The sequence below is a fragment of the Ostrinia furnacalis genome, unplaced genomic scaffold (assembly GCF_004193835.3).
Source record: "Ostrinia furnacalis isolate ACB-3 unplaced genomic scaffold, ASM419383v2 OfSCF1132, whole genome shotgun sequence".
Taxonomy (NCBI): domain Eukaryota; kingdom Metazoa; phylum Arthropoda; class Insecta; order Lepidoptera; family Crambidae; genus Ostrinia; species Ostrinia furnacalis.
In genome coordinates, this window is record NW_021131371.1 from 1,174,770 (window position 1) to 1,201,390 (window position 26,621).

Genomic DNA, 26,621 nt, shown 5'->3' on the forward strand with positions numbered 1-26,621 from the left:
GATTAACTAATAACTAAGTTATTTTAAGGTAACTTGATAACATTGTTGTAAGTTCACCGACTTCTAACATAATTTATAGTGACGACGATTTTCATAAAACTCTACATATTAGACACACACGTGTAATGTGTGTTTTTTTTTTCCTATCAATTGTTTAGTGAAATTATTAAAACAAACTTGTACAGTAAAAAAGTTTTATAATTAAAACGCTTCCCGTATTTATTATTAATGGCTTACAGATCTTAGTGTGAAACCAAAACTGATAAAAAAAATGTTAGAAAAATATGTAACATAAAAACCTGTACCGGTTTTATTTTGAATGTAATTGTATCAATAGTACAACACGTGCACCCACGATTTTTGTAAATGGGACCGACGTATTTATAAATATTTATTACTAGCAGATATTTTTCCTTCTATTATACCGGGTCTTGTGAATAGAGTATTAGGTAACTTGATTGACTAGGTAGTACGTATACTTCTTATGTTACTAGATTTACACTGAGTTCCTTGTTTTTTTTATGCATAACAAGGCAGATATTTGACCAATCGCACCTGATGTTAAGTGGGATGCAGTCTAGGATGGTACATATCTGCCCTGTAAGTGTCTATTAAGTTGATTTAGATTACCTATATTATAATAACACTTTTAACTACTGACGTGGGGGCCTCTCAGGCCTTGCAAAAGTCAAATTGTTGAATTTCTCCTCTCCCACTTGCACGACACACGCGAATCTTTTAGTACCTTCAAGTTTCATTACGCCGAAGCTGTTAACAACGGTGCACGTGATTGCACGCGCAATTTCAGTAGGTAAATTAATTTTAAAGTTTCTTGTGGGCCTCTCAGGCCCCCACCTCAGTATTTGCGTAACTTTTTTTGTCTATGGTTTTCATTCAGTTGTCGTCTTTTCTTGAAATAATTTGAAAAATCTATAATATGGAGCCCACAGTACGTCGTCCGAGAGAAAGCGGTATCTCGGAAGTAAAAATAACCAGCATTTAACGAAAAATAGAAGAACAGTAGTTTTTGGCATGTATGCTAGGAAATGATAAGCCTGTACCTGTCTATCAAGATTTAAACGATGAAACCAAGTGCCATACATGTATTTTGAAGATTCAAATGAAATCTACATTATAAAAATATCTATGGCTTCCTTCACTGAGCAAAATAAGTTTATCCAGACTGTGTTTAATTCGCACTATTTGATGTGTGTAATTTTTTTCCCCCTTTTTCATATTACGACTATTGATATATCATTAGCTAAAAAGACTATTGAAAATTAAGATTCTAAGTTGATTTGTTGAATTTATGAATATTTTTTATGATAACTTTGTGAATCATGATTTCATGAGATTTTTGCCAAAAAATGCTACATGTTTTACAAATATTGAAATAATACGTACTAATTAACAAATAATTTACATAAAAATCGTTTTATTGTATTTAAATATAACCACTTTTAAAAATTATGAAACATAAAACCCTAAAATGATTATATATTTTTAAATATAAGCACACATATGTACGGGCCTCTCAGGCCCCCACGTCAGTGTTTACGTGAAACTAAATCCACCTCAGTAGCTAAAGGTTAATGCAACTGCTTCTTTCTAATATCTGATGAATACGAAAACTAAATATTTCTCAAAAACTTTAGCCAGTGTCAGTTGGTCCTTAGAATTTCTTACCAGTTTGGTAAATGACCCAATTTCCTAAAAGTTCTTTTAGAATATGTATAGAAACATCCAGAAATGCTTAATTATTAATTTGAATTAATAAGTAAGTTAAAGCTAATTGTTTGCCGGTGTATTTCAGTGGTGTTCACGGTCATTGTTCAATCTAAGTAGTCGATAAAACACGAGATAAAAATTTATGTCGTCATTTTGTGAACTTGACTCTTACCTAATTTTATTGACTCGAATGATAAGTTAGTAGATTTACATTGTTTTAAAGACATTTATATTGCATAGTCCACGCCAAAATGCTTTTGGAAGATAAGCTTACAAAAATTTCTTACCCATAGAGTTCAAGAAAACTTTATTTCCCCATACATTTCTAAATCTATTGATATATTCATGAACTTTATATAACTATTTTATTGCATAACAAAAGGGATCCTATTGAATTGCTTTTATGATTTGCTTAGCCCCGAAGGCCTTACCCGAAATACATTACGAATTCTCTATGTATCGTCTGAAGATATTTACATCCAGCTCCGTTGAATTCAAACATGTTGATTCATGTCCTTCAATTTGCTTTTAGGGATAAGGATACATTATGTTTTGCATACTTACATTTATGAAATAATAATGTAAAACGCATCATTATGCGTTTTTGATTTTGAGTCAGTTAAAATTATCTGAAAAGAAAAAAAAAATGCTATGATCTCTTCAAAACAGGGGATCTATAATAAATTAATTCAATTAAAAAATAAAATCTCTGTTTTTTTTTCTTTACTATAACTATGTACCTATTTTTTTTCCTCGCTGAAACTAAAGTTAGTACTTACCTAATAATTAATTTAAGGTATGTGTTTGTCGACGAGACAAGTCTACCTTATGTTAAAATAAACTAAATTAAAACTTCCATTAATCACAGTCTAAGATTAGTTTAGAGGAATTAGATTACCGAAAAAAACCAGAAATATCTGGTATTTTTGTCGTCCAAAACTGGTTATTTAAAATTTAAATACATAAAAAAGTTTACGGCTTGGAAACTATGCACGGGACCTTCAACGCTAATAAGTATACCAAACTAGTTTTTGTTAAGTTTTTTGCGAAGCCCCGTAAATCAGGCAGGTAATAAACTTTGTAGTAGTATTGACCATCTTGGTCGGTGATTTTAAAAGACTGTTGGAATAATGACATTTGGAATAATCTTGTATAGTACCAAACCATATTAATAAGGACAACAATTATTTCATTGCTAATACTTTAAAATTAACTATGTGGATGTACAATTGATTCTGAATATTAAAATTGAAATAATACCTACTTCTTAGTATTCCACTAGGTGCTTCCCATTACCAATATGTACAGCCACAGGATTATGAATCTTTAAAAAACTGTAGCGTTAGCCATTTAACTGCTCATTAATTTGAAGCAATATCACCCTTCTACTTTTTTTGGATACCAATGACTTGGATTTCGACAACCATGATTTTGCCAATGACCCGTCTGTAGTTTGACTCACATTTATTATACACTCTCGTACACTTCAATCTTGATTGATCTGTAACTAACATAGTTTAATTTAATAATAGAAACAATACACCAGCCAGTCATTATCAAGTTTCACGCTGCGCCGTAGCGTGAAGCGATATTCCTGCATTGCCTGCACACGATGACTAATGGCGTTAGTTCCTAGAAGAAACTTTTTCTATAACAAAACACATAAATTCAAAGATAGGTCACGTCACACGCAATCAGCTAATTTGCTGTCTGACTTTGAAACTTATGTTAAGCATCAGTTCATTGACTTTGCGTACTTGACTCAAACCTGAGGGCTTAGTGTGAGTTTATATCAAACGACCTCACTAGTGAGCGCGTTAAAAATATGGGAAAATTTTAGTTCTTGAAAGTTTACAAAGGGTGCTGTACAATCCGTCATACATTTAGGGCTATATTTCACCGGAGTTTCCATCAAACGTAGTAAGCGCGAAAAAAATGACATAAAGGGCTATATTTCACCGGGACACCATGGCGGCGCAACCAGTCGCCGGCTACCAACTAAATGTATGCAGCTTTGCGCAACCAAACGGACACCAGGTCAGTAACTCTCTATAGAACTGTATACATTTTGTTGGTAGCCGGCGACTGGTTGCACCACCATGGTTTCCCGGTGAAATATAGCCCTTTGTGTCATTTTTTTCGCGCTCACTGGTGACGATGTTTGATGTAAACTCACACTAAACCCTCTGAGTATGCCTCTTTGAGCATTTTACAAAAAGTTACTAGAAATTTATTTACGAGAAACTAACTAACTACTAAATTAACCTCTCCAAGTAAGCCAAATTACATGGTTTGTTATGGGTGAGTGGGTTTACCACAAATGGTCGACAGGAACCGAGCCAACTTTCCTTGAATCTTAAATTGTATTAGAAGTCCGATGTTAGATAGTAGTATTTAATTTAAGATTGAATATTTTTCCTGTAGTAACAGATGAAAACTCGAGAACTTAATAATTCTGAATAAATCCGATAACCTCATTGTAAAAGTTATCGATACTCTGACGGTATCGGGACTAGACGGCAATCAGTCTTCTGATGATGACATTAAGAAAACAATTCGAATTATTGCGATATTAAACCTTGTATCCATTAATAAAAATATAAAACGTTTGCTTGTGAAGTTAGTTGTGGAAGTAACTATTATTTTATTAGGAACGGACACAAGTAACTTCTTCTAGCAAGACCGCAAACAGTTGAAGAATAAAATTATAAGAAGAAGAGTTGCGTCTATTTAGGGATAAATAAAAATAAAGAAACTTATTATGGCGGCAATGCGTAAGCGAAATACGATCTCGAGACAACAATTAACGTCCTTGTTAGCGTAAAAATACGACACAAATTGATTAATTACTTAGATGGTAGTACCGTTCTCGAACATGGGTCGTAAAATATAGAGCGATTAATACCATATAGTTAATAATAATATTATGTCACAACAACAAATGTTGCATTCTATTAGTCGTTAATTTTTGCCTCATAGGTAATTAATTCTTCTCTATTACTTACATTATTGTATCGTCATAATGAAGAATGTTCACAAATTTTGTTTTTTAGCTTTCTGTATTCTCTGTTAAAAATAAAAAATACTCGTGAAAGAATTATTTCGATACGTTAATTAGTTTCCAAGATATTGAATTTTAAAACTGCGGGCGGCGGCCGGCCCGCCATTTTATGCGCGTGACGTCATATTACAACGACTGGCTCATATTTGTATGGGTGGAATCTTGCAAACTGAATTAAGACCCACTTCCAGGCAACCGATTAAGCTGAAATTTCGCAAACACATGTGATTTGGATGACCATGCAATATTATGATGACATGGAGCTGATCTGATGATGGAGCTGGAAGGTGGCCATAGGAACTCTATAATAAAACGACTTAAATGCATCGAGTTTGGGCTCGTTCGTTTTGTATTGATGAGTATTTTAATTCTATATAGTAATCGGGGTCTAATGATGGAGCTGGAAGGTAATTCGCAATAAAACGACACAATCGCATCAAGTTTGGGTTTGGTTCAATTTTAATTTCTGTGATGGGGCTGGGTGTTAATATGTATAATAAGTTTGTATTTACAAAAAAAAAATTATTTAAGTATGTTTATATCCGTTTTCTAGTGAGCGGACGCTGTGAATGTACGTCACACGGGGTCACGTGACCGTCGGCGGGACTCAATATTTAAGCGAACTTTGAATGCCTATAAAATCATAACTACTGGGTATTTTTGAATGAAATAAAAACTAATGTATTTGTAAATGTAAAAGCTTAACTGTAACATAGGTTTCAAGTGATTTTGCATACCTAGTAACATTCTCAATTATGCAGTTAAGAACTCTCTCTATCTAAGCAACATTGTAGCTTAAATACTTACTGTTATTATCAGTTTTTAATAGTCACCTGATGATTCGTCCATCTCAAGATGGATTAAAAACAAGGTTTTCATATTCATTGTCCATGTCGATCATACTCAAGTATTCATCTGATTTCACAACTATGTAAACGCATAGCTACTTATTTTGACGTGTGAATGAAATCCCAGTAAATATATGAAATAATAGTATAAATTCATATTTTCTGGAGTATTTAATTTTCTCAGGGTGGACGACTGAAGTTTATAAGGTGGAAGTAAGAGTTTTATCTGGTACCTATTTATGTTTGGTCTTCTAATGCCCGTTTTCACCATCAATCCCTAATTTTTAAGTGCCCCCATGAAAACAAAATAAAGATCACAAAAAATTTGGGATTGATGGTGAAAACGGGCATTAATAACTTAGATTGCATGTATGAGTGGTTAAGAATGATCCTTCTGTGTAAATGATAAAAATACAACAGATAATTCTAACTATTAATGTATCACACATCACATAAGTATTCAAACATTATTCCTAACAAGGCAATAATTTAACATCAGATGCTTTACAACAGTTGGTATTAGGCCCATTAGGTACTTCTTTTGTTGTGATCCGAGTAATTCCAAGGCCAAATACATTATGGTGTCCCACAACCGTATCAACCATCGTTTCCCATGGACCTAAGCAAATTAATGCATATGTGATGTCATGGGTCAAATTTTTGTTTGTTTCAATTCAATTGTCCTTGGTAGAAGATGGTTTGAATTAAGGAGCTGGCTAAAGTTCAGAAGCTGTTGTAATCGTTGTTATTTGATGACACGCTAAATGTTAATAGTAATTAAAACTAAACCTTGTGAGAAAATGAAAAGTAATAGAATGAAATACAGGGCGGAAACAATAAGTGATCTCACTGGATTATTTAAACATTAAACATTGAATTTTGAATAAATTATGAACCTATTGTTGATACCGTTGGATAGAGCTCGTGAAGCACTTTTAGGATCAGTAACCAGTTTTACGATATCTTGTGTAGTTTTTAATATTATGTGGCTTTACCAAATGTATGGAAGCTGGAAACATTGAATTTTCGGATATATCCAGTTTATCCTGTAACCTACTATTAATACCGTTTGATAGATCTCGTAAAGCACCTTCAGGATCAGTAACTAGTTTTTTTTTTATAATTATCTTGTATAGTTTAGAAATAATCGAGTGAGATCACTTATCGTTTCCACCTTGGATATTTCTAAACTTTACAGACAGTCAAGGCTTTCAAACTAAATCTAGACATTGTTTTTAAAGGCTCGACTCACTCCATCAAATTAATAGCTACTTTTAATGTAGATTTAGGACTGATTCACTGACCCGTTACAAAGGAAAAGTAGATAAAACATGGAATACTTTAGATTTCCTTGGGGATGCCATGCTACTCGTATATTATTCAAATGTCTGACCTTTGCTTAACTGAATGGCTAGTCCAGCTTTAATTCAGATTTATAATCATAACACCTTATACCTTTGAGTATTTTTCGTAAACACTCTAAACTCTTTGCCCTATACGAATAAATACTTTTGAAAATTCGTATAACGATGTAGAGTTTAGCTATTCCCGAGTGTAGTTTTCTATGCATTTTGTACTAAGAAATGCTTTTTGTTAGTAAAGCTGTTTTTACACTATATTTCTGTAAACTTAGTAAAGGTTCCATCCAGTGTATTTTTTTAAACATTTATGAATACAGAAGTGATGCATGCTAACTTAATGCATTTTGACGTAATTCGATGACTGTTATATGGAAATGTTATAAGTATTATAAGTACATGCCAAATGTTAAAGTCATGCAATAAGCCTACAATCAGGAAGCACTTTAGATAAGATGTTTATTTAATTAAATTACTTCCAAAACTTTAAATTTTACAAAGTTACTGAATAAAATTAGGAGTCATGATTTGTCGACCCTTTGAAAACCCAAAAGATGGTTTTGCTGTTCTATACCTAAGGTTATTGAATCCTCAAAGTCACTTATGTAATGCATAAACAATGTCTTAGTATTTACATAATTATGTATTTAGTATGAGCAGCACAAGGCTGGATATCTTATTTGTATTCTTCGTGGAGGATTTAGACTCTATTGGGACATACTTACGAATAAATTGAATTTATTAATATCGTTGTATTACACATTTTATGTCACTAAAGATCTCCATAGTTGTTATTACTAAGCAATCTGCACTATAAATTACTAAGTATAGCTGCTGAAACATTGTTATAGAAATAATATAAAAAATAATTAAAGTACAGAGATTAATGACTCATCAAATAATTCACCTGTAGGTTGTGCCTATTTTTCAGAAATAAAGTTTTTGTTATTTTCAATGTCCCATCTGCTTTGGAAAATGTTCTAGCTACGATGACGTCTGAAATCTTGTTCTAAAACCTTCGCATTAAAGTTGGGAATTGCTTGCATTTTTCTTATGACGTTTGTAGGACGTATTAGCAGTAGCCGGCGGCATTGCAGTGGAACAATGAGATCTAATTGCAGATGTGTATAATCTCTGACGTCATTGTGAGGCAAATGCCTCGTAAGACCGTGAATTTTTATACTCGTACTTTTAATAGCTGCTCTTTTGTTTTTCAGTAGAGATAAACTTGCGTTGAGAAAAATCGTAGAGATCTTCAGTGCGGTTTAAGTTTTAAGAGTTGTAGTGCTTCTAGAGGTAGCCCTTCTTATTATTAATAACAGACTTACAAATCGTAAACTTTCTATAAGTACACGATTATATTTGTATTCACTACCTACTGTTAAAATAATTAGAGAAGCTGGATTTGTATGAATACGAGTTACGTTGGTGGAACTAAAAAATAAAAATTTAAGTATGTTTATTAATAATACATTTTATTAAAATAACTTAGGCCTATTCTATATCACGGAACTAGGTATTCTCTGATAAACTACGTAATTACTATTATCACATTACATTTCAAGGAATGTAATATTGTACAAAATAATTTTAATACTTTTAAATTATTACAGTAAGTCACACATGCGTCAAAAGATTTTAAATTATGTAGGTACATTTTGTACATTCTAATAAATAATCACAATGATTAAATCTTTATGATATTTATAATTTGAAATAAATATAATTATTATATCGATACACTATAAGAATATGCGGATGCTATCTTTAAGCTGCCAATATTAATTGGGAAATTAACATTTTGACGAATAGTCTTCTTATAGTTATTATTAAACTAAAAAATCTTATAATATCAAAATTGTACTGGGAAATTACAGATATTATTTACAAATGCCTCGTTTGTTAAAATCTTGTACATAACTGATAAATTGATACTATTTATATCTTATAGCTAAGTAGGTACACTTCTTACAAATTCCTTACCTATTAAATTCTCTTTTATACAAACAAATGGCACTTAAAATACATTATTTATTTGGCCAAATTTCACCAATAGATAGACAGACACCTTCCCCTTAGATTGAATTTAACTGTTTACTAATTTTAGAAAATAAATCAATTTGATAGAGTCTATAACTGTTTTATACAGCTTTAGTTACAGGGCGATATAATCACTTATGTCATCGTGTCTTTTTTAATGTTGGTGAATTTGACCCTAAAACGTAAAGCTATAGGCACATTATAAAGATTTCACATTATTATGACATCTTATTGAAATGCCACTTTACAAAATGTAATGCTTAATTCGATTAAATTCTCTAAATTAAATATACAACTTCTAGTAAATTACATACAAAAGCAATTATCTGAGTAAAGTTTAAACAGTGTACAATTTTGGTAACAAAATAGCTACGTGTAATTTAAATTTAAGGACATTTAGGTCGTTGGGTTTGCATGCACTCTACTTAGTACTTACATGCATGTAAATAGGTAGTACAGTCAGCGTCAAATAGCTCGTGACACACAAAGTGGCCAAAAAGTTGATAACACAACCATTCCAATTGTAACAAAGACGTGTTGCGAACTTTTTGGCTACTTTGGGTGTTACCAGTACTGATTATTATTCTGTGGTGTTACGGTCTATTTGTCGCTGACTGTACCTATATCACAATATTATTTAGTTTGTAATAAAAAATATTGTTTTGTATGAAGTCTACTTGTTGTCAAATACGGTTCATTACCCATAGTACATAGGTACATAACAATGCATCGAAGGGCTATAAAATCTGATAAGTACACAGTCAATTGTTTTGTTAATATTTTACAGCTTCAACTTGTTCTAGTCGAATCACAAACAATTGCATTTAAATTCCTATCTTAATTCAAATATCGAACGTCTATTCACAACCAAAAAGTCCTCACAGTTTTGAACCTTCGCTCATTTGTTTTTCTTTTTTGTTTTTTTCTTTGTCAAGGTCCACGGTTTTTAGTGGGCCGTGTTTCCAGCCAGCAGGGTACCCGTACTGTCGGACGTCGTCCCACCATTGCTGCTTGCCGTCCGCCCAGAAGATGTAGACTACGTTTGTGCCTACGAGCACGGCGAAGCAGACCCAGAATGCTACCCTCCATTGAACTAGAGTTGACTGAAAAAGAATAAAAATACTGAATTATTTGCATACTAAGGCTGAGTTGCACCACCAACTTTAACAGTAACTATGACGATAACCAATGCTTTTTGTATGGATTTTGACAGATTTTTGACGTTTTTTACTGTCAAAGTAAGATAGTGCAACCCAGCCTTAATAAAAAATCGATAGCCTCTACCAAAATCGATATAATAACATCGATCGATCAGTAGCAGCATTTCCACGAAAAGTTTCACTTTCTTATTCATCACTTGAGGTCTTATTTAGTAGAACAAGCCGAATTACGCTAATAATAGGACAGTTCATGGAAATTAAACGCCTGTGGAGCGTCTCAGTGTCTAATTTAAAAGACGCGTCCAATTTTCTGTATCGAGGAACGCACAAAATGGCTTTCGATATTCAATTAAGACCAATTCTGTTTTTGACAAGATTTCTGAGACCACAATTAGCCATCGCTGAAGTAAGCACGAAGTACGAACTAATATCAAAGACTGAAGTTTGAATATCGGCGAAGTTAACGACACCATTGTTTGGAGTTTTGACATTGAGCTAAAAGCGTTTATCAATAAGGGTCTGTTATTGTTCGGATAACTTCGAGATCCTTCCAGAATTAAAATTTTCCCGATTTATTTGAAAGCCGAATATAGAAAGGGAATGGTGCTGAAAAATGGGATCGTTACAAACTCATTAGGGTGTTTTCGTGGAGTTTGCTTATCGAAGAGAACGATATTTCTGTTTGATGTTTGAATTTCAAATAGCGGGGCATCAGTTTCGTCTTAGGGCTGTTTAAGAAAAACGGTTTAATATTTATTAAACTAATGTTCATACTTTCGTGAGTCTGCTGTACAACTTAGGCTTGGTTACTTTAACTTTGACAAACGTCAAAAATCTGTCTAACTCCATATAAAAGCACCGGTTATCTTTATAGTTACGATCAAAGTTAGGTTTGTGGTTAGGTGCTGCAACTCAGCCTTAGTGCATTAGCAAAAACAAAACAAAATGTCGCTTACGACATCTTATTCTTACATAAAATTTTAATTTAATAGAGAGCTACTGAAGTTACCTGTCCTGGTAAAAATAGCTTAACATTATATTAGCAGATAATAAGATAGTTAGCTAAAAAGTAAAGATCCTGACATGTAACGTAATGCAACAGCAACGTTAAACTTTTGGTGCAACAATGCTATGATACTTACATCAGGCGTTAACAATCCTATGAGGTATGGAGTGATGATTCCAGATATTGTTGATGTCCCGTTGATCATGGCCGTCAGGGATCCAGCATAATTTGGAGCTAGATCTAAAGCATTGACCTAGAACAAAAAAAGTTTAAAGTTGTTCGTTATTCATTCTCTGACTTATAACAAAAGAATATCGAATGGAATGGAACGCTTTTAAATTTAAAGTATTTTATCCGTAAAGCCTGTATAAAGAAATCAAATTTTTAAATGGATTTCTGCAAAAACAATGCTATCCAATAGCAATGGAATCGAATTATTAGAACAATTAAAATAAGTAATATGATTCATTAACTTTAATTAAGTTTCACTCGATGAAGTGCTTGCTAAAATGAAAATTAAGTTATTTGAATATTGGAGGATAGAGGCTCCCATTAATTTTTTTACAGTTATTTTTTCTTTGCCTTTTTTATCTTTTGTTTTGGTAAGTAAATAGGTAGATGCAAAAAAAATTGTCGCAGTGCCACAACTGGGTAAATAACAGGGTGCTATGTAATATAAGTACGTAGTAGTGTGTATGTTACGGCTAAAGATAGGTGTGAACATAAACTTAAGATTAGCCGGCTAAACTTAAGTTTATCTTCGACGAGGTGTTAATGTTAGTTTCTTCTATCTTTAGCCGGCTAAAGTTAAGTGTAACCGTAGGCCCTTGGCTAAAAATGTAGAAGGAAATGGAAAAGGAAACAATGTAATAATGTTTACTATTTTTACTACTATTACTAACTTACACTGCTCACATTATTTCATTTTTAATTGTTATTTATTTTATTTTTTATTTTGAATGTGCATGTAAAATATTGAATTATGTAATCTTGTTAAACTATGTTATGTGACTTTGTGTGCAGCAAATAAATGCTTACTTACTTACTCTTACTTTATTAACACGTTCCGACGCTGTACTCCAGTCCACTATGACACTAACAATCTTCACATAAATGTTTCATACACCTATACCCGTACTGTTGTTCACAATATTTTGCCATTTTTGTCTCCCCACCGCCCCCTCAAGCCCTCCGCCGGCCTGGCGCGCCCATCGAATACATTTTTAGCCGTTTCGTTTTGGCTAATGTGCACATTAGCCGGCTAAAGATGGAATATTACGACGCAAACTAACATGCTATCGAACTTTAGCTGCTTTTCGAAGATAAACTTAAGTTTAGCCGGCTAATCTTAAGTTTATGTTCACAAATATCTTTACCCGTAACATGTATACTAATGGAAATTAAATATTCATAAAGCGGTGTCCATACATGATTAACGAATGTTGCTTCGAATTTTACGGAACAACTTTTATATTCATTTTTATTAACGAAAAAGTTGCGTAATTAAGATTTATGGATATGGAATCGATTCATTGATTCAGAAATAATTAGGCAACGTGTTAAATTAGCTATGAAAATGTTTTTCCTTTACGAGTGTTTCATAAACCTTTGTAACGAGGATTCACGGACGATAAAATGATTTCCACTTCATTGATCCTGATACTGGTATGATGGAGTACCTACCTACTTATTGAGCCTATTAAATAAGATGTTTTTATTTGAATTTGTTTAATAAATTGATGCAAACGATCAGCCTTATTCGTTTACTTGATGGCTAATGTTTTATGGACTATGCATATCTAGTATAGTATCTGTGATAGTGAAGTGATGCGAGAGGTGCCATGTGGCGCAATAGAACTGTCACATGTTGAATTATGTATGTACGACTGAAAATCTGAAATCTCACTGTTGTGACGTGACAAAAATACCTTCCCGTACCGCTTCAATATCGACTCAGCTATACATCTGTATGTGTGTTTACGAGGTGTCTCTTTCAAGGCGTCAAACCACTATGAAGTGATAAATATGAGTTGTGTTATAGTATTTATAGTTCATGTAGACCAACATAATGACATTATTAGTTTTAAAGGCCAATGTGTAACCCACTTATTTTTAAGCTGCATGTATCAAACAAGGCTATAATAATAATGTTTCTTTAATAAATATAAATAAATACATTAAAATCTTACCTTCATTCCACTATAGAAGCCTCCCATAAGCGCCATAGAAGCTATGAAGTAAGCGACAGCCGCGAACCGGTCGCAGCCCGCGTAAGATGCCAATATGATACAAATCGCGGGGCCCGTCGCAGCTGGAACCGATAATATAGTATTACAACTTGTACAGCCAGCCGAAAAATCTCATTAATCACACGTCAATATAATCCTACTGTAATGTTCAGGGATTACTGTAGGGAAATTCTACGTCATTCAAACTTGGGCTGGATTCAGACAGATGCGTGGCGTTCAATAAATAAAATTAATACAATGATACCATTTTCAAGTGGGTAATAAATAATAGCACACGATCAAGGTAAGGAAATTCTTCGTCATTCAAACTTGGGCTGGATTCAGACAGATGCGTGGCGTTCAATAAATAAAATTAATACACTTTCAACTAGGTACGCGCGTCATCGAGCCTGCAAATTGCACACGATTAACCTAAACGGTTGAAAATAGACGTGTCTATCTGCACTAAGCTTTACTGTAGTTTGAAAAGTGCAATACTGGTTCTGTTGCCAATTGATGTAAAAACATCGATTAAAGTCGTCAATCAATTTTATTTAAGAAAATAATATATCAAAATAATCACTCTGAGCAGTAATTACTGTGCTCTATTTTATGATTCCATAATGTAACAACTATGTTTTGTGACAATAGTAGGTATAAAAAATAAGGTAATTTTCATTACTAGTAAAAGAAAATCGCACCTAAAAAGGCATCAAAGTATTGCATCTGGATTTCAACTCTTTTCTTGCTGATCTTACAAGCTTGAAAGGGGTCGCTGCCAGACCCGCTGGCCAGTCATGTTTCCAAGCACATTTATTATTTTGTTCCTAATGAAACGACGTGCGGTGCGTGATTCATGGGGAATTCCCCGACTTACGAGAGGGGTCCGATTCTGAGTCCTGACTGATTTGGTGGCGTCGAATTACATCCATCAACATTTGTTTAGGGACAATAAGGGCTCTCTAGACCAATTAATGGATTCTTTAGCTGACGACATTATAGGACGTATAATAGACTAATGTGTACCTTGCTTTGGGCTGATAAGTACAATTCGATACTGGACATCATAACATTAATTCCAACTATAGGGCATTTATTAGAAAGTTAAGAATTCTACAGATCTGAAGAAACAGAAGAAATGCCCATTGCAAGACTTTTCTTGCTGAAAGTGCTAGTTTTTCGTTTCTTTCGCCTTGACCATTCACGGACTTTATTACTTGTTTTTCATTAGCTTCGAACTCTTTCAAGTTCTTGAAGTCAATGAAAAAACTTTTGCTTGCTGACAGAATTATTTTATTCGCCATTTTAGCCACTATCCAAATAGTAGCAATAATTTTAACCAACTTCATAAAAAGAGGAGCTATAAGCCTCTGTAAGTATTCCAACCAACTTCAAAAATGGAGGTAATCTTTCGTATAAGCTATGAAGCATAATTATTGTTCTTACCTATGGTAGTGTGTATGATCCTCCCAGTCTTGATGCTGTGCCAGCCTCTCTTGACGAAGACGTCGCACACCCATCCGAAGATGAACGAGCTGACCCACATGGCCAGGTAGGGCATGGCAGTCAAGGTACCAGTAGCAGCGATGTTGAACTTCAGGACATCTGTCATGTACTTGGGGAGATCGGTCACCATCGTATAGTAACCCCAGTCGTGGCCCACCTGGAAAAGAATAAACCTTTAGTGACTTTTTACAAATTACTAACGCACGTATTGACAAACAATACTTGCTTTGAAGCAGCAAATCGAAAGCACAGCGTTGAATATAGCTCGCTTCCACCTTCGGCCTAATCGTCACTTACCATCAGGTGAGATACAGGCCAAGAGCTTCCTCGTTGTGGATTAAAAAAAATAGAGCTCTGTGATTGGTTAGTGTGTCACCCTGTGCTTCCACGCGCACTCTGAGACCTAGTGATGTTTGTGAATACGGGCGTAATAGTCTTGCGAACCTCTCGTGGTAAGCTAAATATGCTTGTGTTACGAGTAGGTTCACCACAATAGTCCAGCTGGGTGGGGTTAATAGAACCCACGTTTCTCGGAACTCGATTGTTGAGGCCAGACCGGCACCGCACCGCAAAAAAGTAAAGAATTTAGTTTGATGTGACTTCAACATAATATCTTAATGAGCCCTTACATTAATATGTCTCTATGCAGGTTGTTTGAGTTTAACGGAGCAAAAATAGAATACCTACCTATGTGAAGACGAGGGGAAAAGATTGATAGACAAAAATGAACGCGACAAAATGCTTATATTAAGAAAAGGAAAGGTAATTTGGAGATTTTAGAGAACATTCGCAAATGAGCACACTTTACTAAAGGAGATAAGGACGTAAATCAATTTCAGATTGTATCTGATTGATTCAAGAAGATTTATCTTGTTCCAAAAAAGGGAGACAAAAATTTAGGGCGTCATTTGTTGGAGACTCGTCTGAGTCGATTATTGCCAAAGTAAATCCAGAGGGCAATTACGTAAATGCGATTGCGAATGCTTCAGCAAAGTATGACAATTATTTCTTAGCAGTAAGAAAGAATTTCGCTTGAAATTGCAGCGTTTATTACCGCTTTTATGGTCGTGTACTCTTTACATAATACACTGAACAGCAGTATGGTAATCATCTTCGCTTATTTCGAAAGGTAATTCAGAAGAAGCTATAATTTGATTTTGTAAGGAGTTTTGGAGTTATAATCGATTAAATGTCAATATAATCGTTTTAAATTACCATCTTAAAACCTACCTGAATCTTATGATGACACTTCGGCGGTGGTGTTTTGTTGTCAAGAATATTTACACCACACAATAATTTGTATTTAACTATGTATATCGATGGTTATCAAAGAGCTTTAAAATACATTAATAAGGACAATATGAAAGTCTTATTCCATTGGAGGATTCCAGTAAATAACTTGCCTCCTGGCCGGTTCCTGGTAAAAATTTGGTTGTTTTACTTAATTATAAGTACTCACAGCAGCAAACAATAGGGCCCAAACTGGAACGGACCTCACGATGGCCTTCCACGGCACTGGATCTCTGATGTTTTTGTTCTCAGCGCTGGTCACGGTTTCATTCAGATACTTGAGTTCTTCATCGGAAATGTATGGGTGAGTGTTCGGTGTGCTGTAGCATAAGATGCTCTGAAAAAAGACGTTGATAATAAATTAGGATAGATATAGGAAGTAGATACAACACGGAAGCATGGCAATAATACATATTAATTAATACTTACAAAATACGCTTTCATCAAAATTCGTATTAAGACTCTAGCATGTGTATAGTTTGTAAAGTATGTAGAGATATCCATCTGCATCTGCATTGTTAATAAAATATCTAAAGGCGCTTCTGTAGCACTCACGAGAGTAGGTACTTAAATACAAGATTTAGTTTTACGCTTTTTGATTTCTTTGAGTCTATTTCTGATTAAACACGATTGAAAAATCATCTCAGTATCCGCCAATGAGTTACGCCAAGTATGATGAAAAAAAAAACTTAACCCTCCTTCTGGCACAATCGGGTAAAATAAACCTACACCTTGACTAATGTCAATAATATCTTTCAAAGAGTAGTAGAAACTCACCCAGAAAATGAACCACAATATCCCAAAGCACCCGAAGAAGTAGAACACGTTCGCCCAGTCCCCATCACCAGCCATCAGGAACCCAGACATGAAGGAGCCGAAGATGTTGCCTATCTGGGCTCCTCCGAACACCAGGGCTCCTTGACGAGATCTCTCATGGGGAGGCACCCAGCGCGCCAGGACTATCATCAGGGCTGGCATGGTTGGACCCTGAAATTTTATACATTAATTAATAAGTTAAAAAAACATAACCTTCCTTCTGGTTCAGTCGGGTAAAAAAACACAGCCCTCTTTCTGGTTATAACTTATAACTTTAACCAAATATTGCATACTTGTAGCAAAATTACCCATCTTAATTCTGTTTAAATTCTAATTTTTTGTCTATCTTCAACGCCAATAAAACTGTTACATTCTTCGTGAATCTGATATACTCGTAGTTTCACAGTCTGCATTATAGAGTGTCTTTTCATTTATCTTTTTTTACAGCATAAGTCAAACGAAACTCAAAGTAATTTAATTCAATATCAGAAAAAGTAATAGTTTGATGTTGTGTTTGAGCAGGTATTGTACATTTTCTTTTTGTATTAGTAAACTTTTCTCATAAACAACTAAGCCAATTTGTTTTCGTGACTCTTATCCCCAACAGGCCACTCCTTATAGCAGTTACTATTATTAGTTCAATGTTTACTTTGACCATTAGATTTTCTTCATGTTGAAATGCTCTCAAGAGACCGATAGTTCTAAATAAGTTTTTTTTAATATAAATAAAACCTGTATGTACATAACTCGAAAATATTGCTTTAGGAACATTTATACAATCGTAATTGGAAATGAAGTAAATATTATCCCACCTCAGCAACATTTTTAACTCTACGTGATTGTATAACATAAAGAAAGAAAGAAAGAAAGAAAAAACATTTATTTGGTACCAAAAAAAGCGTATTTTTTCCTAAACTTCTTAACTTTTTGAGTTGTAACACTATCTAATCTGAGGTGCGACATGTTGTCACGAACATAGTTACATTTCCACGTATTGATTAACAAAACCGACCCATATTTTTGTTTGACGAGTACCTATTGGCTTTAGAAATAAACATTACCTTAATCACTTCAAATATTTAACATGAATAAATCTTACCTCGCCCATACCCTGCAGAACTCTCAGTATGAATAGCCACGTAGCGCCCCCGGCTTTCACCACAATAGGCGTCAGCAGGGTAAATATCGCCGTACTCAGGAGTCCGATGCCTAACGTCCATTTACCGCCATATCTCTCGGCTAAGTACCCCCCAGGGACATGTGTGATGGCGTACCCGTAATAGAACCCACTTAAGATGAGCCCTTGCGTCGACTCCGACCAATCGAATATCGCGTACTGGAAGAGAAAGGTTTATTGAATCAGGGATTTATTTATAGTCATATTAGAAGGGATTTTCAATGGGTTTTGTTCGATCTTGCAGAAGAAGGATGACTCTACATTGTCGGCTCTGTAATTCTAAGTTTTGTAAAAGCTTTCGCTTTCTCACTCTCATTTATCTCCCTAGAACTCTATTCTCTTAAAAATAATTATGTCAGTTTGTTACTAACTGTCGTACTACTTTTAATGTACAACTTTATGTAAGCTTGCGTAAAACTAGTGTAAAGATGAGAATGACGTGGTAGGTCAATTTGAATAAAATTAAATATCCATGAATAATAAACACTTCGCCAATTTCACGGTGTTCAACCTTAACTTTGCAGTAAAATTTAAAATCATTGTCATGTTTATTTATAGCTGAAGTTGAAACAGTTGTAATTACGTACATTACGTAATGAAAAATCGTAATCTTATAGTTTTCAATCATCTAAGAGAGATGTCTTAAACAAAAAGAGAATTGAAATTCCATCAATTTCAAACACAGCGAATACTTTAATGAAATGAAAAGGGTAGATTTGAACCGAGGTAATCAGTAAGTAGTAATAGAAATCACAAATTTCATTTTATTATCTATTGTATGTATTTAGTAAAACACTCTGGTGTGTGTCTTAATCCATGTAGAATACTGTAGATTTTGTAAAATAGTGTATTGCATTGTAGGTAATTCTTGTAGTGAAAAACGTCTGTTTTTTGAATAAAGCGAATCGAATTAAAACACGTAATACGATATTGTTTGTTGAATTTTCAAGACTGATACCGTTACCAATCTTATTTTGCTTTGAGGTTAATGTTTTCACAAAGTCTCGAAAACTAATTCATTCCATTTAAGGATAAGATTGCGTTATTAGCAAATATACTAATTTATGTGCTTGAAATAAAACTAATAAAACAAGTATTTAGGTAGTAAAGTTAAAGCATACATAATTCTGGGTAGTTTAATTTAAAGTAGGTACTACTTTATATTAAGGCAAAAAAACAGAACCCACCTGCTGAAAAACTTGAGTTCAAACTTAATTTCTCTTCACATTCCAAACGAACATTGAAATTATTAAATCTAATGAAAATTGTGGAAAAATAACAATTGACAATCAACAAAGAAGAAATTAATTAAAAATATAATTCTCGCCGGCCAGGTCCGCGTGCAAAGAGTTTGTAGTAGGTACTCAACCATTACAATTTTATTTTATTAGATTTAATAAGCCATCAAGAAACCAGTGAAAATTGTATTTTAAAACAAATTTAGAACATACCTAGGAATTAAAAATATACTCACAGGTTTTAAACTGACAGTTCCATTAGTGATGAGCTCGCTATCATCCGGACAAGCGTTTGGGTCGAAGTGTGCTTCTTCTGACTTCGTATTGTTGACCATCTGGGTTACGGCCAAGTTGAGGCACACCCGCATGGTGTAGGCGTTGCAGACAGCCAGTAGCCCCATGATGCCCAGGACATACCGCTGGGGAATTAAGAACACTGTGCGGAGAAAACGATTTGGTACATTAATCAAAAGATAAGGAGACATATTATTAAGAGCCGCATAAGGGCTACCTTTTTTCTTTTTCTATTTTGACGTTTTGTGTACTATGTAAATTGAATTTTAATCTTATTTTATATTATTTCTATCATAATGTGTAGTGTGACGAGAAGGCTATAAAATATTGACTTTACCGTACGTTAAGAAAATCTAGCTCCTGTCAGTTGCAATTCAACTTGAAGTAGCTGGTTTTAGGAAGTGGATGAATTATCCCATGAGTTGCAAAATTATAAATAATAATGAATAACCCCTACGAATTGTATTACACTTATTCCATAAAACATAGTTTGATAAAATAAAACTTATTTATAATCATGATCACATTAATTTATACGCTTTATTAAATATGCATCAAGTGAATTCCATCCGTATATTAAAAATGCATTAAAATACGGTTTCCTATATCATTTTGCGAGCTCGCAAAAAGTAGCCGAAGAAAAACATACGAGGCATCTTTGGACCAAGATAAGGCGGATGCGGGATCTATCATAACGCTTCTAACAAGGCCAAGTGTGGAGATATTGGATCTTAAGGCTGCGTTTTCACCAGAGAGTGCGAAGATACGTAGGGATTTTTTGACAAAAACTTCTTGCTTGTAAAGAACTATAGTCCAGTCAATAAAGCATTATAGATGGAAATCCGTGGAACACAATTTCTGACCTTGGGACTTTATTTAGACTAGTTAGGAGGTGAACATAGCAAAAGTCCCCGCCCTTAGCCCTTGAGCCGGCGGAGGGAGGGGGGTTTAAAGGTACCACTTTTCGGTATTTCGCCTAATCCTCGGAAACTATGCGTCCTAGTGACATGACTACTATGAACCAAAAAAAGCTTATTGAATTTGCTACAGGTGAGATAGTCAAGTTTTTCTATATCTTGTATAGTTTTTGCGGTATCTGCTCTAGAAGGTCTGTAATATTGGAAATTTTATTTTTGTCTTACATGTTCCCATCAGGAGAAAATCGACTAAATCAACATTGAGCTAATATTCTAGACCTGCGGGAGCATGTTAAGCCTAGTTCCAGGGAGGGGACTGCACCGTGCGTATATTTAGACGAACCACTTGGAGCCACTTTTGACTCCTCATCACTCAAAAAGTACTGTGCGTTAACACTTCAAATTTGGCTCATGTGTTGAGACTTGCAAGATAAACATCAGATTCAAATTTCATAAATATACCTCAAACGGTTCTTTAGGTATTGACGTCCAAAAATCTACATGGCTGATCTGTAAGACCAAATTCTAACCACTTCCAGGTGACTTTAAAGGTTCAAATTTGGCATCCAGACAGGTAGTTGTGTAAATACTCAGGAACAAATAAAAAACCAGTAAATTTTAACATTTCACAGGTGATAGATAGATTTTAGTGTCCTAAATGTCGATTTTTGAACGTCAATACCTAAAAAACCGTTTGAGGTATATTTGTGAAATTTGAAGCTGATGTTTATCTTGCAAGTCTCAACACATGAGCCAAATTTGAAGTGTTAATGCACAGTACTTTTAGAGTGATGAGGAGTCAAAAGTAGCTCCAAGTGGTTCGTCTAAATATACGCACGGTGCAGTCCCTTACCTGGAATTAGGCTTAACATGCTCCCGCTTGTCTAGAATGTTTGCTCAATCTTGATTTAGTCGATTTTCTCCTGTTAGGAACATGTAAGACAAAAATAAAATTTCCAATATTACAGACCTTCTAGAGCAGATGCCGCGAAAACTATACAAGATATAGAAAAACTTGATTCTCTCACCTGTAGCAAATTGAATAAGCTTTTTTTGGTTCATAGTAGTCATGTCACTAGGACGCATAGTTTCCGAGGATTAAGCGAAAAACCGAAAAGTGGTACCTTTAAACCCCCCTCTCCTCGCCGGCTTAAGGGCTAAGGGCGGGGACTTTTGCTATGTTCACCTCCTAACTTGTCTCAATAAAGTCCCGAGGTCAGAAATTGTGTTCCACGGATTTCTCTCTACACCGTCGTTAAAGCATTCATTGACTGGACTACTAGTAAAATCGCTTCATTTACTCGCTTTGGTCTTTTTGTACCTCTACAGCGTCAAATAGTTCGTGACACCCAAAGTAGCCAAAAAGATCGCAACACGTCTTTGTTAAAATTGGAATAAGGTTGTGTTGTTAAGTTTTTGTCTTAATTTGGTGTCACGAACTATTTGACGCTAACTGTACATACAAAACAAAAGAGGAATGAGTGCTAGAAATGAGGGCGAGGGTTTTTTTTTATCCACAACGAGAGTCCTGCACCTTACCTGTTTAAAAGTTATGATCAGGCTGAAGTTGGAAGTGAACTTCACCCGAAATCCTGTCCTAATCTAAATGTGTGCTATGGATGGAGGTGAGAGAGTAACTGCTAGCCGTCACACAGTTTCTCAGCTTTGTTACACATTTTTACCTCTGGTGTAAACACCCACACTATTTCACAGCTTCGTTACACACCTTCATACCACTCATCTTCTTAGCACATCTCTAGTGGAAAGTCAGCCTTAAGCCTTAGTCTCGAAAATTGTAGTCTCAAGCACCACTTATTATTTGATGCTCTGGTTTTGCCCCAATTTTGTATTCAGTGTTACACTTTAGGGATTTTCGCGCCTAATCTTGGTTAATGTGAAAATGCGGGCCGAAAGTACAATTGGGTTCCGTAACTTATTTTTATGCTTTTTACTGTGCCAGCCAAGGGCCTATTTTCGGGGATTTAAGCTTATTTTTGGAGTAAATGGTAAAGTTGGAATAATAAAGATTGGATATTCGGAAACTTTATCTGGCTAATGAAATAATATTCGTATTTCAAAACTTCTTAAGTAATTAAATTATGTTGTATATGAAGGATTTCATCGAGATCTGAGAATCTTATCAATAAAAAGTTAACACACTTTGTCTGAGAGTTACCATCTGATACTTATACATTACTTGCATGACAAGTTAGCACAAATTAATATAATATTTACTATGTCGTCAACATATTTTTTCATCATCATCACAGATCGTGATGAGCTTCTTCACACTGTTTCATTTTCTTTCAATGTGTATTTATACATACATTTACATAGTTATTGGAATGCTAATTGTTGAGGAAATAATAACCGTGGAAGTTCCTAGAAATGAGCTGTAAGATATATTTCTGACAAGTGTGAATAATTAATAACTATTATTGCTAAGGATTATAATAATAAAAATACTTACTGTACGCTTTTTTTGAAAAGCATGCGCTTGGAACAATATTTTTAAGATGATTTGACGTTAGTTATTATAGACAAATGTATTGAATTGAAAGCCAAAGGCAAAGGTTGCAATGCTCACGTCCATTTGATTTATGTTTGTAATATTTCCAAAACAACTCTTTTTTATCCGACCGAAGCTTCAGGCTTCAGGTCTCTGAAAAGACCGCGAAAAGCAAAATGTTTCTTTGATTCACTTCATTATTTTTTAAATTTTGTTTGCCAATTCTAATTCAATTGTACTTTTGAAACAAACTCGTGTAAAAAAAATATTATAGAGGGTATTCACTAAATATATTTTGATACGTCAATAAATAAAAATAGAAAGCAGATTTTGTTATTTGTTTACACTGTAGAGGCTTCAGTGGCTATTATTCTATGCCTTTGATGTTTTAAGTATACATTTCAGAGGAAACTCTTCAAAAAACACAATAATATCATAAAAGGGCTTTCAAGAACGAACATAATATAATAAACGGAAAAACATTGAGATTTTTACAAAAGAAAAACTATAGCGAATGGATTATAGAGCCAACGCAAGTGATGATAAATGTTACTGAAAAAAATACCTAACCCGTAATAAAAAGTTTTTTTTTCATTGCTTTTAATTTAGTTAATTGTAATACTTAAAAACAGTTCAGTACAGTTCTTAAAACGCGGCTGAATATTATAATAACTGTAAACTGTTATATACCTACGATTTAGCTGCTTTTATAACTCTTCAATTAGTATAAGTGTTTTGGCAAATAATTTCATTCATAATTTCCTATAACTGTACAAAATCTTATCGCCGTGGTATCAACTATTCATTACAAATTAAATAATAAATATCACTTACTTTTTGATATGATCCGCCGCCATCTTGGTAACATTTTCAGTCTTCAGTCACTCGGGTACCTGAAACGAGAAATAAAACAATGTGAATGATAACAGGATTAAATATATCTATTGTTTATCGCTCTGAGAGCAAGATCAACACCGCTTAAGATAAAACGAAGGCAACATGAAAAAACACTTAATTCTATTCTAGTATTGCAGTGTATTTTAAATCATTCCCTGTGAACTTAAATTTATTTTAACCATTAAGTATTAAAATTGTAATTATCTCATTTGGATCCGATTTAAAACGATAATGTTTCTGCTATCATTCGGCTAACATTAATTAATGTGGTCTATTTGTAACTTAATTTCTTAATTAACTCTCATAAGGAAGAACTGACTTGACAAGACTTATACATTATACATACAATAACAGGATGTATCAAGCCGACACTAGCCCATGTTAACAAAATATGCATAGAAATAGTATAGTGAAGTGATACCCCATTTACCTAACACCGTATAAAGAGTTGCCAGTTTATTGTGGAATGCCAGTGAACTCTGGCCTAAATCAGTAAAAAATTCAGACACATTTTGTAAAATGTGCTTTGCAGAATTTCAGATAATGTTTGTTTTGTAAACAGATCTATTAAAAAGTCGTTAGTTTCGTTGATGTGTAAATATTTTTCAGTACATATTGCGTTTAGTAATTGTAATAACATAAGTATTAAGTTATCTGAAACGTGAAATAAATGAAATACATTTACTGCCAGATTAACTTAAACAATACAAAAAGACTGACCTCCTCATCTCTTTATCTTCTTTCTTTGACTGATCTTTCAAAATATGTCTTTTTTTCAGTTTATTACATTTTATAGGATCAAGATTCTATTGGCCTCAAGGATTAACTACTTAAAACTTTATTATTCTGCGGCAAAGAAGCGGTAGATAATATCATCCACTCTTGAATATAAATCATGTCAAGTAGACACTAAAGACAATTATGAAGTGTGTAATATAATGCGAAATAATGCTTCATCGTCGTTTATATAAATTATTTATGCATTATACCTAATACATATTATTATTAGACCTGGTTAAAATTTCTCTGAGGTGTTGTGTATCAAAACGGAATCCATTCATTTAGTATGGCAACGTTTACTAGCTAGAGTGTTTTGTTTGTATTAAAAACCAATTTTGTTCTGAAACGTCACGCACGATAATACAAATTCGGCTTTTTTCTTTTAAAAAATCCAGAACACAAAACCTATATAATTAAATGCAAAACTAGTTGAATTAAGTTATTTTAAAGTGTAAAAGTAGCTTAGTTTTGTGTGAAAAGATACGAGTATTTAACGTCTTTTACAAATAAGTTTCTAGACGGCCATAACTTTTTATTGTTCTTTGTCTTCCTGATGCATTATATTTTCAGTACAATCGTAATACTTAAGGTACCAGAGTTTTATTGCTTGAAAATGAATCTGTTGACACAGACGTCTATACTGTCTCGATTGGTTTGTAAATACTCAGACTATCCAGAAGTAAAGGTGAGCTTGTGTGTGGTCTCTAGAACTACTGAATCAATTTTTGAACAATCACTAAAGCTACAATATTCCTAAGTAGGTATATAATATTTAATATTTCTGATTTCTGAAGGCACAACGTAGCCAGGTGGACCGACGACCTCATAAAGGAGGAAGGCGCTGGATGCAGGCCGCCATCAACCGGCCATTGTGGAAATCATTGGGGGAAACCTATGTTCAGCAGTGGACGTCCTATGGCTAAAATGATGATGATGATGAACGTTGCCAGACGCCACTTTATATGAAGTCCAAATTATTGTCAGAGCACGTGTTGCGCGTCATTTAAGTATGTACTTATTGGCTAGTGAACATATGAATTGCATTGCGGATATTTTGAACCGGTCCCGAAGGCCACACGGTCGGGGCAAGACACTGAGTTCCTGTGTAGAAGTATAGATCTCACGAATGCCTAGGACTACATGACTTACAAAAGCTAGCTAGCTAGCTAGTGAGGTTTTAATTGTGTTGTAACAATCACAGAAGGAATAGTTATTGGAAAAAAATATCTGCAATAGAAGGCTCAAATTGATCAATTTATCTCCTTAAAAGTTTGGAACTAGTTTGTTCGTTCGTTCGTTTCAGCCGAAAGATGTCCACTGCTGGACAAAGGGAGGCCCCCAAGGACTTCCACAAAGACCGGGACTGCGCCACTCGCATCCAGGCGCCTCCCGCGACCTTCACCAAATCGTCGGTCCACCTGTGGGAGGCCTGCCCACGCTACTACTTGGAACTAGTATTTTTATGCACTTCCCTATTCATTTACATTTTATAGGTAGGTACTTTAGGTAGTATACTTGTGAGTCTGTAGTATCCTAATTTCGGCAGATTACAAAATATGTTGCTATAGAAATGATTTCCAGGTGTTACTTATCTAATCTTGACATTTCTGTATCGGATACTCTCTCTTATTTTTCTTGTAATCAATCACAAAAACATTGTGTTACTAGAACGTAATTTTATTGAAAGTTTATCAAAATTGAATTCATATAGGCATGCTAGTAATCTTACCCCTTGTGGCCTACTAGGTACCACGCTCTCTTGAAAAAT

The 26,621-nt window shown here is 34.2% G+C and overlaps 1 protein-coding gene across 1 annotated transcript in view; it reads right to left on the bottom strand.

Annotated features, from left to right (window-relative positions):
* Nucleotides 1-8,705: 8,705 nt before the first annotated feature.
* LOC114351405 (putative inorganic phosphate cotransporter) overlaps nucleotides 8,706-26,621 on the bottom strand; it is a 33,997-nt gene continuing 16,081 nt past the window's right edge. Inside the window, exons 2-10 of the mRNA XM_028302616.1 lie at nucleotides 24,011-24,069; nucleotides 19,693-19,892; nucleotides 18,141-18,377; nucleotides 17,003-17,212; nucleotides 16,395-16,562; nucleotides 14,876-15,092; nucleotides 13,391-13,512; nucleotides 11,338-11,454; nucleotides 8,706-10,138 (exon numbers count right to left, since the gene is read on the bottom strand). Coding sequence (XP_028158417.1) covers nucleotides 9,914-10,138; nucleotides 11,338-11,454; nucleotides 13,391-13,512; nucleotides 14,876-15,092; nucleotides 16,395-16,562; nucleotides 17,003-17,212; nucleotides 18,141-18,377; nucleotides 19,693-19,892; nucleotides 24,011-24,044 — 1,530 coding nt within the window. The 5' untranslated portion in view covers nucleotides 24,045-24,069 and the 3' untranslated portion in view covers nucleotides 8,706-9,913. The remainder of the gene's footprint in view (nucleotides 10,139-11,337; nucleotides 11,455-13,390; nucleotides 13,513-14,875; nucleotides 15,093-16,394; nucleotides 16,563-17,002; nucleotides 17,213-18,140; nucleotides 18,378-19,692; nucleotides 19,893-24,010; nucleotides 24,070-26,621) is intronic.